Consider the following 15179-nt stretch of genomic DNA (forward strand, 5'->3'; position numbering starts at 1 on the left):
TTATGGTGGAATAATATATCATCATATGCGTATACCATATTTTTTTTTTATCACTGATGGGACATCTAGGTTGTTTCTGTCTTTTGGCTATAATGAATAATGTTGCCACTCATCTACAAGTTCCTGTGTGGGCATGTGTTTTCATTCTCTTTCATATATACCTAGGAGTAGAATTACATTCTCATCAGCAGTGTGTGATAGATAGTTCAGTTTGTTCACACTTGTCATCTGACTTTGTGATTCTAGCCAACCTAGGGGGTGGAAATCTCATTGTGATTCTGACTGCATTTCTCTAATGACAAAAGATACTGGCATCTTTTCATGTGTTTATTGCCTGTCTGAATACCTTCTTTGTGGAAATGTCTATTCAGATCCATTGCCCACTTAATTAAGTCACTTGTCTTTCTGTTTGAGTTGCACGGCTTCTTTACACATGCTAGATACAAATCCTTATCAGATACATGATTTCAGTTCAGTTCAGTTGCTCAGTAGTGTACGACTCTTTGAGACCCCATGGACTGCAGCATGCCAGGCCTCCCCGTCCATCACTAACTACCAGAGTTTACTCAAACTCAACTCCATTGAGTCGGTGATGCCATCCAACCAACTCATCCTCTGTCGTCCCCTTCTCCTGCATTCAATCTTTCCCAGCATCAGGGTCTTTTCAAATGAGTCAGTTCTTTGCATCAAGTGGCCAAAGTACTGGAGTTTCAGCTTCAGCATTAGTCCTTCCAATGACTATTCAGGACTGATTTCCTTTACAATTGACTGGTTGGATCTCCTTGCAGTCCAAGGGACTCTCAAGAGTCTTCTCCAACACCACAGTTCAAAAGCATCAATTCTTTGGCGCTCAGCTTTTTTCACAGTCCAACTCTCACATCCATACATGACTACTGGAAAAACCACAGCCTTGAATAGATGGACCTTTGTTGGCAAAGTAACGTCTCTGCTTTTTAATATGCTGTCTAGGTTGGTCATAGCTTTTATTCCAAGGAGCAAGAGTCTTTTAATTTCATGGCTGCAGTCACCATCTGCAATGATTCTGGAGCCCAAAAAAATAAAGTCAGCCACTGTTTCCACTGTTTCCCCATTTATTTGCCATGAAGTGATGGGACCAGATGCCTTGATCTTAGTTTTCTGAATGTTGAGTTTTAAGCCAACTTTTTCACTCTCCTCTTTCACTTTCATCAAGAGGCTCTTTAGTTCTTCTTCCCTTTCTACTATAGGGGTGGTGTCATTTGCATATCTGAGGTTATCAATATTTCTCCCGGCAATCTTGATTCCAGCTTGTGCTTCATCCAGTCCAGCATTTCGTATGATGTACTCTGCATAGAAGTTAAATAAGCAGGGTGACAATATACAGCCTTGATGTACTCATTTCCTGATTTAGAACCAGTCTGTTGTTCCATATCCAGTTCTAACTGTTGCTTCTTGACCTACAAACAGATTTCTCATGAGCCAGGTCAGGTGGAATGGTATTCCCATCTCCTGAAGAATTTTCCACAGTTTGTTGTGATCCACACAAAGGCTTTGGCATAGTCAACAAAGCAGAAATAGATGTTTTTCAGGAACTCTCTTGCTTTTTCGATGGTCCAACGGATGTTGACAATTTGATCTCTGGTTCCTCTGCCTTTTCTAAATCCAGCTTAAACATCTGGAAGTTCATGGTTCACATACTGTTGAAGCCTGGCTTAGAGAATTTTGAGCATTATTTTACTAGTGCTGTGAGATGAGTGCATTTCTGCATTAGTTTGAGCATTCTTTGGCATTGCCTTTCTTTGGGATTGGAATGAAAACTGACCTTTTCCAGTCCTGTGGCCACTGCTGAGTTTCCACATTTGCTGGCATATTGAGTGCAGCACTTTTACAGCACCATCTTTTAGGATTTGAAATAGCTCAACTGGAATTCTATCACCTCCACTACTTTGTTTGTAGTGATGCTTCCTAAGGCCCACTTGACTTCACATTCCAGGATGTCTGGCTCTAGGTGAGTGATCACGCCATTGTGATTATCTGGGTCATGAAGATCTTTTTTGTACAGTTCTTCTGTGTATTCTTGCCACCTCTTCTTAATATCTTCTGCTTCTGTTAGGTCCATAACCATATAAATACCAAATAAAGGACCATTTCTGTCCTTTATTGAGCCCATCTTGGCATGAAAAGTTCTCTTGGTATCTCTAATTTTCTTGAAGAGATCTCTAGTCTTTCCTATTCTATTGTTTTCCTCTATTTCTTTGCACTGATCACTGAGGAAGGCTTTCTTATCTCTCCTTGCTGTTCTTTGGAACTCTGCATTGAAATGGGTATATCTTTCCTTTTCTCCTTTGCCTTTCGCTTCTCTTCTTTTCACAACTATTTGTAAGGCCTCCTCAGACAGCCATTTTGCCATTTTGCATTTCTTTTTTTGGCGGATGGTCTTGATCACTGCCTCCTGTACAATGTCACGAACCTCTGTCCATAGTTCTTCAGGCACTCTGTCTATCAGATCTAATCCCTGTAATCTATTTGCACTTCCACTGTATAATCATAAGGGATTTGATTTAGGTCATATCTGAATGGTCTAGTGGTTTTCCCTACTTTCTTCAATTTAAGTCTGAATTTGGCAATAAGGGGTTCATGATCTGAGCCACAGTCAGCTCCTGGTCTTGTTTTTGCTGGCTGTATAGAGCTTCTCCGGAGAAGGCAATGGCACCCCACTCCAGTGCTCTTGCCTGGAGAATCCCATGGACAGAGGAGCCTGGAGGGCTGCAGTCCATGGGGTTGCTGACAGCCAGGCACGACAGAGCGACTTCACTTTCACTTTTCACTTTCATGCATTGGAGAAGGAAATGGCAACCCACTTCAGTGTTCTTGCCTAGAGAATCCCAGGGACGGGGGAGCCTGGTGGGCTGCCGTCTATGGGGTCACACAGAGTTGGACACAATTGAAGCGACTTAGCAGCAGCATAGAGCTTCTCCATCTTTGGCTGCAAAGAATATAATCAATCTGATTTCGGTATTGACCATCTGGTGATGTCCATGGGTACAGTCTTCTCTTGTATTGTTGGAAGAGGGTATTTACTATAACCAGTGCATTCTCGTGACAAAACTCTATTAGCCTTTGCCCTGCTTCATTCTGTACTCCAAGGCCAAATTTGCCTGTTACTCCAGATATTTCTTGATACATGATTTGCAGATATTTAATCCCATTCTGTGGGTTATCTTTTCACTTTCTTGCTGGTATTCTTTGGAGCACAAAAGTTTTTAATTTTGATGAAGTCTTTTTTTTTTTTATTATTCTGTTGCTCATGATCTTGGGTATCATACCTAAAGTCCTTTGCCAAATCCAGTGTCATAAAGATTTACCCTCAGGTTTTCTTTTAAGAGTTTTCTAAGTTACTTCTTTGGGGGGCTACTGTTCAACCTACTGTATACTCACTAACTATATTATCTATCATAATAGATAACTATTATTTACTTCCAACAAATTTCATGGGTGCAGAACAACACAATTAAGTAGGGTGTGGTATATAATCATTACTGCCCTGACATCATCTAATCCAAAAGAAATCTAGGCATTTTATTGTCTAGTAGTCTAGGTTGTAGACAGGTTAACAGGTGCTTATTTCAGAATCATCAAGGAAGACACCAAAAATACACTTAAAAATGTCTCATACATAAATTTCATTAGTTAGTGACTAACTCCAAAGTCAAAGACAGACCTTTTTTCAGATCCTGGCTCTTGCCATTCACTCACCATGTAACCTTGGGGATGTTATTTAACTTCTCCAAGCATCAGTTTCCTGAAAATACTTCTGTTGTGAAGATAAAATTAGATAATATGTACAAAATATTTAGTAAGAGACCTGACACATAGTAGGTACTCATTAAATATTGTTTCTTCTCTCTCCCTTTTAAAATGTAAATGTCTCCTTCATTCAAGTATAAGTCTTATTGTTAAGGTAACCTTCCTTCACATCTACCCAAAATTAGCAACACTAAAAAAATCAGAATTTTGTTAGGGAATGCCTCACTCTCTTCAAAGTATGAGGCAATTTAGGCAGAGCATCAAAAAGCTCCAGCAATCTGGGAAGCAGCAGCAAAGAGATTCACAAAAGGATGATGAACGTTTCAGTTCTCCACAGGCAAGCTGTTCAGTACTACAGGAACAGAGGGAAGAGTAAGGGCATTAGAAACAATCTGAAAGGCCCTAAGCATCTGGTTTGCCAGTCCATGGTAAATCAGCTTCCATTCAATTTCTACCTCTCTATTACTAGAAGGGGTAGGAAGAGGAAGAGGAATTCATGGGATTTTTCATGAACACACACACACACACACACACGAAAACATCTGGAACATTAGTTCCAAAATGCCAAAAGAATTTCCTATTGTTACTTTGATTAAATTCTGTATTTAATAGATATTTCCTCTGTTTAGAGATTATGTACCATTGTTATTTTTACAAATAAATACATGAACTATTGGAAAGTGCCAACATCAAATAGATATGTTATCCCAAAAAGTAATATTCAACTCCTGAAAAATACAATTAATTCACCCCAGACTGAGTATCAACTTGGAACTCCTGTCCACCCTTAAAAATGGTAATGGCCAACCTGTCCCAGAACAAAGAACTGACCAAACCTCTCCAACAAGTCTAAGTCCCTTAGCTACTTAAGAGCATCAGTAACCTGCTGCACTGGTAGCACACTGTCAGCACCCAGAGACTATATGGACATACGCAGCCGCAACCCCACCCTGAAAAGTCCCAACAGGATACTCACACATCCTTAGACAGCACTGCAGCCACCCCCATCTGGCACACAAACCTCAAGGGAGGAGGAGACAGAGGATATCCAAGTTACCTAAACCTGCTCTTTGCATACACACTGCGTCTTCTCAGTATTTATTTCAAGTCTGTTATCTAGAAGTTTATTTGTTCTCTAACTGTTTTCTATATTTCTCAGTATTTTTTAGTATTCACCCAGCTCTGGGATTGCATCCAGTTCTCAATTACCACTCTACACCTTGTTCAAGAAGAATTTCCTGCGTATCTTGTGGGGGAACCTCTAAATTTGGTTACTAGTACACAGTCTCCCGTGTGTGTGTGTGTGTGTGTGTGTGTACATGTATTTTACATATTATATAAATATACATATGTAATCTCACATATAAAGAAATAAAATTAACAATGAGTTAACTTTACAAATCCATCATGTATACTTCCAAGCAGCTATTACTTACTTGAATGTCAAATATCAAAATCTGAAAAACATTTTTAAACATCAATATCTTAAAAGAAATTTAAGAAAAGGCCTTACCTGTTCACCTGCATCTAGAAACTCTTTGCAAGCATCAGGGAACACATCATAAATAATAAGTGGATAGCCATGTTTCATGAGATTTTTTGCCATTGGATTCCCCATGTTGCCAACTCCAATGAATCCAACTGGAGTCTTAGAAGCCATTGACCTAGAACACACTGATTTCAACACATTATTTTTAACAGGAGCAGACAATGTTTTATTTTAAATATTTAAAATATTCACTTCTGAATATACAGTTCTCTAGGAATAATCATAAATTTTTCTACCTCTACAACATCCCTTTACTATTTTAACAATAAACTTAATAATGTTACCATGTACCTATTATTTACATTGCCTGTTAAGTGAAGTATCCTAAATTCTCTTATCTATATTATCTTCTTTAAAAATGTGTACAAAAAACTGGAAGTATTCAAAAAAACCTGTATCTTGGACAAGCACCAAAAATGGAAAAACTTTTTAGCTTCCCACCTTCACATTTATTGAAACTACTTCCTCCAATGGTATAAAAAAAACAATTGAATAAAATGTTAAACCCAGAAGAATGTATTTCAACTTAAAAGTGACCAGTTTATAAACGGGGTCCTAGGTGAGACCAGGGGGACACTTCCACAGGCTTTCCATGACAACGGAAACAGTCTCAGGACCTTGGGCTAACAACTCCAGGCACTTTCAGAGAAGAGACATTTTCACTCACAGAAAAAGAAAACTGTTCTTAAAAATCTGTATATAGCTTTTGATTTTATTTTCTTTCTTTTCATAAAAGACTTTGTGAAGTCACACTGGGGCATACAACTCAAGGTAATGCTTTTTGCAAGACAGCAGAGAAGCTCCGCATTAGATGGTGTTACTACTCCATTCAAGAAGTATTTACTGCATGAAGTTCTATGATATGGTCCTTGCCCTCCAAAAGTTCACACTCCAGTGAAAGAAGAAAGCAAAATAATTCCACTTGCCTTTTCTCCTATCATTTCCCAGCTTTATTATTTCTTTTTCTTTCAAGGACTCCAGTTTTAAAACTGTGTAGTGTTTAGTAAAGTGTATAATGACTAATCACAGTAACGCTTTTTAAATTTCAGATCCTCTCAACTGATGGATCCCTACTCTTCCTTCAACTTAATCTCAATGTAATGAGATTTCCTAAAAGCAGATTATTTGAAGCCCTAATGCTTAAGAAAAAGAGGTCATCTTGGGTCAGAAGCATGTTTAATTCCTACGAACTCCATGTCTGTCTCTACCATTTCCATTAAAGATGGGTGTGCTTTCTATGCATCACCACCTTACTAGTGCTGAGTTTAACATTCTGGGCATGACAGGAGTCCTGTGCCTAACTTTCTGGTTCACAAGGGGTTTAATGACAGAGAAATGACTCCTCACTGAATTTTTATTTTGATATTAAGTATACTTTGTAAGAGAACTCTCATAAATACTAGTAACTAGCGTGCCTGACTACTGTGTTAAGCTTGAAAAGGTATAATTTAACTAAAAACATTAGAAACTAGAAATATTATTATTTAAATGCAGTTAATTTTAACAGGCAACTCACTCTAAGTCAAACAATAACTATGGCAAAGTAGAACCATGATTTATTTACACATTCAATAAACATGAAGCAATCATTTGTACCATGCCAGATGCCATCAAAGACACAAGTGACATACAGTCCTTGCTTTCAACCAGCTTAAAACACAAGAAGACAACTAGGTACACAGACACTAAAACATGAAAGCAAAAGATAAAGTATGAAAAACAATGCTGATACTAAAGGAGAACTTGAAAAAAACAGCATTTGAGCTAAGTATTTTAGGATGGGTAGGCTTTCAAATGGAATGAGAGTAGAAACAAAGGGAGTTCCATGCAAGCAAATAGGAAAGTCAAGCAAACATGAATAATAAAAGTTAATAGTTGTGGCAATTTTATTACATGCCAGACACTGTACTAAGCACTTGATAAATAGCACTGTCATTACATCCCATCATTAAGCCTATCTTCCAGTTCAGGTCCCTGACACTTAGTTTAAATAAAATGCACAGATTCAAGTTGTTGTAATGCCAAGATTCAAATCCAGCCAATCTGACTCTAGGTTCTTCATTTTTAACTGCCATCCACTCTTCCTACAGGACACACACAGAAACAAAAGAGCAAGATTAAGATTGAAAGAAAAAAATGCAACCATAACATGGCTGGAAAGTATGCTATAAACAATTTGACTGTATTTTGGCAATCCACTCCAGTATTTTTGCCTGGAGAATCTCATGGACAGAGGAGCCTGGTGGGCTACAGCCCATGGGGCTGCACAGAGTCGGACACCATAGAGCAACTAACACTTTCACTTTCTGTAAGCAAGTAGCGGTACCACAAACTGAATGTTTGGTGACCCCCAAATTTCTATGTTGAAAAAATAACCTCCAATGTGAGGGTATTTGGAGGTGGGACCTTGAGGCAATGATTATTAGATCCTGACGGAAGAACCCTCAGGATGGCATTAATGCCTTTACAAAAGAGGCCGCAGGGGGCGCCCTTGTCTCCTTCCACCCTGTGAGGACACAGTGAAAAGATGGCTGTCCTTGAACCAAGAAGTGAGCCCTCACTTGACACTAAATATACCAACACGCTGATTCTGGACTTCCCAACCTCCAGAACTGTGAGAAATAGTTTTCTATTGTTTATAAGCCACCCAGTCTGTGGTATTTATTTATAGCAGCCCAAACAGACTAAAACAGGTAGTTACTGAAAGGGCTGAGCGAGATAAATGACCTGATCAAACCCATGCTTTAAAAGGAGAGAAACAGAGCAGCAGTGTACAAAAACTAAACTGTAAGACCAGCCTGGAGGCAGAAAGACCAATATAAAAGTGACTATCTAAAGTCTCAGTCCACGCCAGCTGCTGTAACAAATAAACCACAGACTGTGTGGCTTGCTGCTGCTGCTAAGTCGCTTCAGTCGTGTCCGACTCTGCGACCCCAAAGACGGCAGCCCACCAGACTTCCCCGCCCCTGGGATTCTCCAGCCAAGGAGATTGTGTGGCTTAAATGACAGGTTATTTATTTCTAACAGACCTGGAGCTGGGGCAGTCCAAGATGAGGTAGGCAACAGATTCAGTATCCAGGAGAACCCACTTCCTGGCTTGTAGATGACCCATTTTCTTGTATCTCTGGAGAGCAGAGAGACAACACAGGCTCTCCTGCCTCTGTTTAGGACACTAATCCCATTCATGAGGGCTCCAACCTTATAACCCAGTTATTTCCCAAAGGCCTCAGCTCCTAATACTATCACAGTGGGGATTAGGATTTCAACACATGAATTTTGGAGGGCTGCGAACATTCAGTCCACAGTTAAGTTCAGAACTAATAAAGGGTGGTGCCATAGAAAATACAGATAGGAAAAATATTTCAAATATAGTAATAAAAGGACACAGTAATAGGCCTCATTATAATGTAATAATGGAAGAAATACTGGAAGAAAAGACTTTAAAAACAAAGCAATAAACTATCCAAAACACAATACAGAGAGAGAAAAAAGAATTAAAAAAAAAAACCAAAAACATCAGTGAGCCGTGAGACAGCTTCAACCAGCCAAACACACAACAAAACTGGAATCCTCAAAGGAGAGGAAAGCAAACTGGGGACAGGAAGAGTGTGTGAAGACCTAATGGGAAAATTTTCCAAATCTGATGAAAACCATAAACCCCACGCATCCAAGCTCAATGAACTCCAACACAAGAAACATGAAAAAAACTGCAACAAGACATGTCATAATCAAAATGTTCAAAAGCAACCAGCAGAAAAAAAGGCATTACGTACAGAGGAGCAAAGATAAGAATGAAGGCAGATCTACTGTCAGAATCAAAATGAGTGAGAAAATAGAGCACCATCTTTAAAGGACTGAAACAAAAAATGACTGTCAAGCTAGGATTTATCTAGCCAGTGACAGTGTACGATTATAGAAACCTGCGTATGCAGGGGTATGAGGAAATCGGCAGGAAACGGGTGAATGGATATGTTCTCTACCTTGACTGTCATGATGGTTTCCCACATGTCAAAACCCATCAAACTCTCCATGTTAAAGATGTGTAGTTTATTGTAGGTCAACTATATCGCAATAAAGCTGTTTTTAAAAAGTCAACATGTTCACAAAAAAACAACCAAGAGAAGACATTCCTCAGTCCAAAGATACTAAAGTGATATATCAACCAAATGCAACATGTGAAATATGGATGGATCTGGATTGGGGAGGTGCCAAGGAAGCATTAAGACATTCTAAGGAAAATTATGAAATTTTATATATAAGCTGTACATTAGGATGATATCGGGAAGTTCTAATTGCCTTGTTGTTGTTGTTTAGTCACTAAGTCATGTCTGACTCCTTGCAACCCCATGAACTGCAGTCCGCCAGGCTCCACTGTCCATGGAATTTTCCCAAGCAAGAATACTGGAGTGGGTTGCCATTTCCTTTTGCAACCCTGACCTAGGGATCTTTGCATCTTCCTGACCTAGGGATCGAACACACGTCTCCTATTGGCAGGTAGATTCTCTACCGTTGAGCCACCAGGGCAGCCTGCTAATTGAGATAGTGGTAATTTGGTTATGTAGGAGACAGTTTTTAAGAGATTCATGCTGAATCATTTAGGGTTGAAAGTGTCATGGCGTCTGCATTTTACTTTCAAATAATACACAAATAATGAACATGTTGGAAAGAAATAAAGCAGACCTGGCAAAAGGTTAACAACTATTGACACTAAGCAAAGATTACATAGATGTTTGTGGCATTATTCTTTCAATACTTCATGTTTGAAGTTTTTCATGAAAAAACACAGGGGGAAAACTTACCAAATCTATATACAAAAAAAAAAAATCAAAAACATGACCAAACACAAATAACTAGGAAGAACACTTGAAACACAAGATAGATATAGGGCTATTTTACTTTATATGCAAATAACTTTAAAATCTATAAGAAAAATTTAAATAACCCATTGTTTTAAAGTATGCCAAAATCACAAAATGACAGTTAACACAATATACCCAAAAAAAACTTTTAAAAAAAGTTCAACTTCTGTCATAATTAGAATAATGCAAACAAAACAACGTAGTATCATTTTTACCTATCAGCTGGACAAATGTGTTTCTCTGATAAAATGCATAACTGGTTATTCCTGATAAAAACATATACTCTTGTACACAATAGAATTGTATTTTATATCAATCCTAGACAGCAATTTGAAAAAAAGATCTACATTTGAACCTTACTATAAAATTTAAATTTAAAATGTGCATACTCTTTGAAACAGTAATTACATTTCTAGGAATATACACTATATGTAAGGGGTCAGCACACTTTTTCCTAAAGGGTGAGGGGTAAACAATTTCAGTTTGGGGCCATAGGCCTCTGTCACAACTATTCAACTCATCCACTACATTTTCAAAGCAGCCATAGACAATATAAAAACAAGTAGTTGTGCTTATTTTCCAATATAGCTTTATTTACAAAAACAGGTTCAGCTGTTGGGCCACAGTGTGCTGACTCCTACTATATATAAACTCTGAAAAACACAAAAATGGGGATAGAAATCAATGCTAAAACAAAAGGTAATGATAAAATAGATCCAGCAAAGAATTAATTTAATTGGTATTGCAGCAACCATTAAACAAACATTTCAGGTTTACTCTCCAAATCCTTTCCTCCCGGACCTAGAGTCAAGCTCCACATTATTTAAACCACTTATGTACTGCCATCTCTCTGAACTGACTGTTCACAGACTGGTAACACTGAGTAAAAGATTTAGAGAAGCTCTGAAAAATATGAACATGTACTAGGAAATGAAATACAGATTAAAGAAACGATTGTATCTAATCAGCAAACCTCTGTGATTCTCAATACCACCACACAGGAGGAAGAAATAGCCAGAAAATTTGGCAAAGTTAAACTCTAAATTGATAGCTGTAAATTTACAGGTTATGACCTCTTTCTCCAATGGGACATGGACAAAATTACCCATATCTTGTTAACACTGTGAACCCAAATCAGGCTACTCCAAGTATAAAAATGCAAAAATTGGTAAGAGGTTAATTATTTTATATTTCCAAAAGTTTTTTTTCCCTTGCATCAAAGTAATTCATTGTAGAAAACTGGAAAATATGAAAAAGGTGCTTCCCTAGTGGCTCAGTGATAAAGAATCTGCTTGCCAATGCAGGAGACACAGGTTAGATCCCTGGGTCATGAAGATCCCCTACAGAAGGAAATGGCAACACTCCAGTATTTTTGCCTGGAGAATCCCATGGACAGATGAGCCTGGTGTGCTACAGTCCACGGGCCACAAAGAGTCAGACATGACTTAGCAACTGAACAACAACTAATAAAGTCATAAGGGAAAAAGTTAATTTCACTACACAAAAATAACCAGTTAGCTTTTTGTATAGCCCGACCAGTCTTCTGAATGCATTTTTTACATTATATCATGAGACATGTTGTATATACAACTTGGTGTCCTACTTTATCACATATTATGTCATGAGCATTCCTTTTGCTTTAATGCTAATTATTATTAGACTAAGAATAGTGACTCTATAAAGGCCTTTATTATTTGGATCAAGTTATTTTAGAAATACAGTTGACCTCTGAACAAGTGGGGGTTTTGTGATGCTCCTCACAAATCCAAATATAATTTGTAGTTGGTCCTCGACATCCATGGTTCCAAATCTGCAGCTTAAACCAACTGTAGTACAAATTCATTGAAAAAAATCCATTTGTAAGCTGACCCTTGCAGTTCAAACCCATTTTGTTCAAAGGTCAAATGTATTTTCCTTATGCAATTTTAAGGTCAACTTTTGGTCCCAAGGTCATGTGCAGCTTCTCAGAGCTTCATGTGCAACCCTAGAAGCTAATGTAAAGAGAAAAAAAATGCCATTAGTCTTATTTACACAAGGAGTTAAAGCAGATTTCATACACACACAGCGTCAATAATAAAGAAATGTATTCCCATATCTGTCTATAATTCTGGCTAATTTTCCCATTCCAGTTTTGCTCAGGTGGTCACTTTAAGATGATCTGTTACAAATTTATTTTTACTTGTACTTGTTAGTGAATCACAATGGCTGTAGAGGGTCAACATCTGTAATTTTTTTGTCTGTACAAAGAAGTCTGAAACTAAATTTAATTGCCTTTAAGATAAAACACAAAACTTACTTTTATTAAATGGTGATGCAATAGTAATGTATGGCTAGTTTAATGCTTCTCATTTTTTTATTTCCTTTTTAATGCTTTAAATATTAAAATTAAGATATGCTATTAACCAGTAACTACTAGATCTTATTTTTTTCAAACTGTACAGTAAATAACTGTACAGATCTTTATAATATTACCCTCCACATGATAAAAACATGTTGAACATACCATGGAGGCAAACAGCCTACAGAATTTAGAACACTAAATAATGTTACTATTTGAACTTGGCTGTTTTTCTTAATGTCCCTAGACTCCAAATTGGCATGTAATTTTTAAGACTCCAACATCAAAAAAGTTAACACTTTTGTAGTAAATTAACAAAAACATTTAAAACAATTCAAGAGTAAGAATACTGAAGCATTTTAAACAATCACACACACATCAAAAAAAAAAATTCAAAATTTGTCATATATCTATATTATTACAATGTATTTGGGTAAACAACATTATATGCCAAAGTAGTCTATCAACGTTTCAAGGTAGGCCTTTCCAGTCTAGAGAAGCATTTATTATAATCAAAGGCCTCTGACTCCTCTTCCATGAATTTTAAGAACTTTCGTAACTCTAAAAGGTACTTCAAGGGTTCATTAAAATATCATTAGAACACCTTGTAAAACCACTAAACAGCCACATATGCCTTCTTTGACTAATCAAAACTGAAAGAATCACACATTCATCTGAAAACTGGTGCTACATTTACTACTGCAGAAAAGTGTTGGGTTTTTTTAAATATCTCCAACATGGGAGGCATTGTCTCTAGTTCAATAGATGTAGATCAAGCAGTGGTTATACTCAAGTTTGACAAATTCTGTGAGTTTGTATCTTATTAGTGTGATTCTGTATCAGACATCTGTTTTCTCTCATCACAGGGAGCTTTCTTTTTTCAAACCAGAGAGGAAATCCACTCTTCTGCTTGGGTTTTTACTGAGGGATAGAAAGGGAGTCTGTTAAGAACTCAATTCTCAGCCTGCTATATTTTTTTTCAGTGAGGATCAGAAAAAAATTAATACCAAGGCTTTCTCAAAACTCTCAAGTATGAGAGTGTTAAACAGTACACTGTCAAAACTAAAAAATTTTACAAGAAGACAATGGCAGTGTCCGCACAAATCAACCAATTTTTCAGTTAAACAGGAATCCTGCTGTAGAAGAAACGTGCAGGAATCAGGAAGAACCAAGGACTACTTTCTAGATCCTGTTGTAATATCCTAATTCACTTATCCGAGAGGCTTTAGGTTCTTTCCTCTGAAAAATGAAAAGACTATTAGTTCTCTGTGGGTCTAAAAAAACCTGTTTCTTCCTAAATCGATGGTTAGCTTCCATAAGTTATAATGATACGGAAGGTGGAAGGGGACGGAAGCAGGATAGCTTCAGGCCACAATTTTAAGGACACAAAGTATTCTGGTTAATAAATTGACAGAAGTGCCATCTTCAGGTGGCACAGTTACAGAGAACTTGGAGGGCTGGGGGGAAGGGTAAGGAGCCCGCCTGGCCACCCAAAGGTGACTTAAAACTTTGCTGGAAAGACTGATCATCTGGCTTGTATAGACTCCATTTGTGTAAAAACATCTGAAACAGTTAAGGTAGTTTAACAAAAATCAGGTCCTGCGGCCAGACGGCGCGCCCACCCGGGGCGTTGAAAGGCCAGCCAGCGCTGCAAGGCCAGGGGTCGCCGGCGTGGGTACGGGGTCGCCCGTGGGGCTGGGCCCTCCAATTGTCCTCAAACTCCTAACTCTAAAGAGGCACGAATCGGACCCAAACACTCCTCCCCTTATCCCAAGCTCTTCGCATTACTAAGTCCCAGAAGGACGCTAATCCCTATTCATATAGATCCAGGTGGGGAGAGTTAAGAGACGCACTGGCGGCGCGAGCCACGGCCGCAGAAAAGCCTAGGCCTTGGAACCAGCCAAAATGTTGGGTTTTAAGCCCCGATCTAATCGCAGAGCCTCCGGTGAAAAAAACCTCTTCCGATCAGGGAGCGAGAAGCGGGCGACTGGAGGAGGGACGGGGGAAGAAGGAGCGAGGTCCTTACCCGCTGCAAGGCTGGCCACTGCCGGAGGCTGCCGGCGGCTCCAATACCGGAGGCCGGAGGCGGCTCCACGGAGCCGTAAGGAGGCTGCCATGCTGCCCCCGCCCCGCCTCCCCACAGTGACCTCCGCGGCTCCCGGCTCACCCACTGACTGGCAGGGTGCGTGGTACGGCGGGCGGGCTCGGCGGCGGCGTGGGGCCGCTGGCGCACGCGCTCTGCTGCTCAGGGGGGGACACCTACCCGGGAGGGGAGGAGCACGGAGCCGAGAGGCGTGGCCCGGCGGGACAAGCGCCGTCAATCACCTTACAGACAGGGAAAGAGATCAATCAGAAATCCCAGGTCTCTCCGCCCTTTGTGAACCACCAATAGGAGAGCGCATACCTCCATGACCCCGCCCCCCAAGTTCCTCCCTTATTTACTGACTGCGGGTTGGAATCTCGTTTACCAAAACGCAGGGGGCGTGTGGGAGGCGGTGGCTGTCACTCAGCGCCTCCTTGCCACACCTGCCCCTCAGAACTGCCTCTTCGAGTGTTATAACTGCACGTGTTGCTTCCATGCAGACAAGGACGGAACTTTGGCTCGCGGAAGCTGCTGCAATATTTAAGCAAGAGCAGAAATTCCCAT

General features: G+C 39.4%; 1 protein-coding gene across 2 annotated transcripts in view; it reads right to left on the bottom strand.

Moving 5' to 3' along the window:
* HIBADH (3-hydroxyisobutyrate dehydrogenase) overlaps positions 1-14846 on the bottom strand; it is a 108755-nt gene extending 93909 nt beyond the window's left edge. The window contains exons 1-2 of one of the 2 annotated variants that reach the window (XM_086396383.1): positions 14796-14846; positions 5300-5460 (exon numbers count right to left, since the gene is read on the bottom strand). In XM_086396383.1, the coding sequence (XP_086252509.1) occupies positions 5300-5446 (147 nt within the window). In that variant the 5' untranslated portion in view covers positions 5447-5460; positions 14796-14846. Of the gene's footprint in view, positions 1-5299; positions 5461-14558; positions 14677-14795 lie in introns of those variants that run through there. The other variant, XM_086396382.1, reaches the window with a different exon arrangement.
* Between the last annotated feature and the right edge of the window lie 333 nt (positions 14847-15179).

This window comes from Bos grunniens, chromosome 4, assembly GCF_055505025.1.
Source record: "Bos grunniens cultivar Pamir isolate PY7600 chromosome 4, Bosgru_T2T1.0, whole genome shotgun sequence".
In the NCBI taxonomy this organism is placed as follows: Eukaryota; Metazoa; Chordata; class Mammalia; order Artiodactyla; family Bovidae; genus Bos; species Bos grunniens.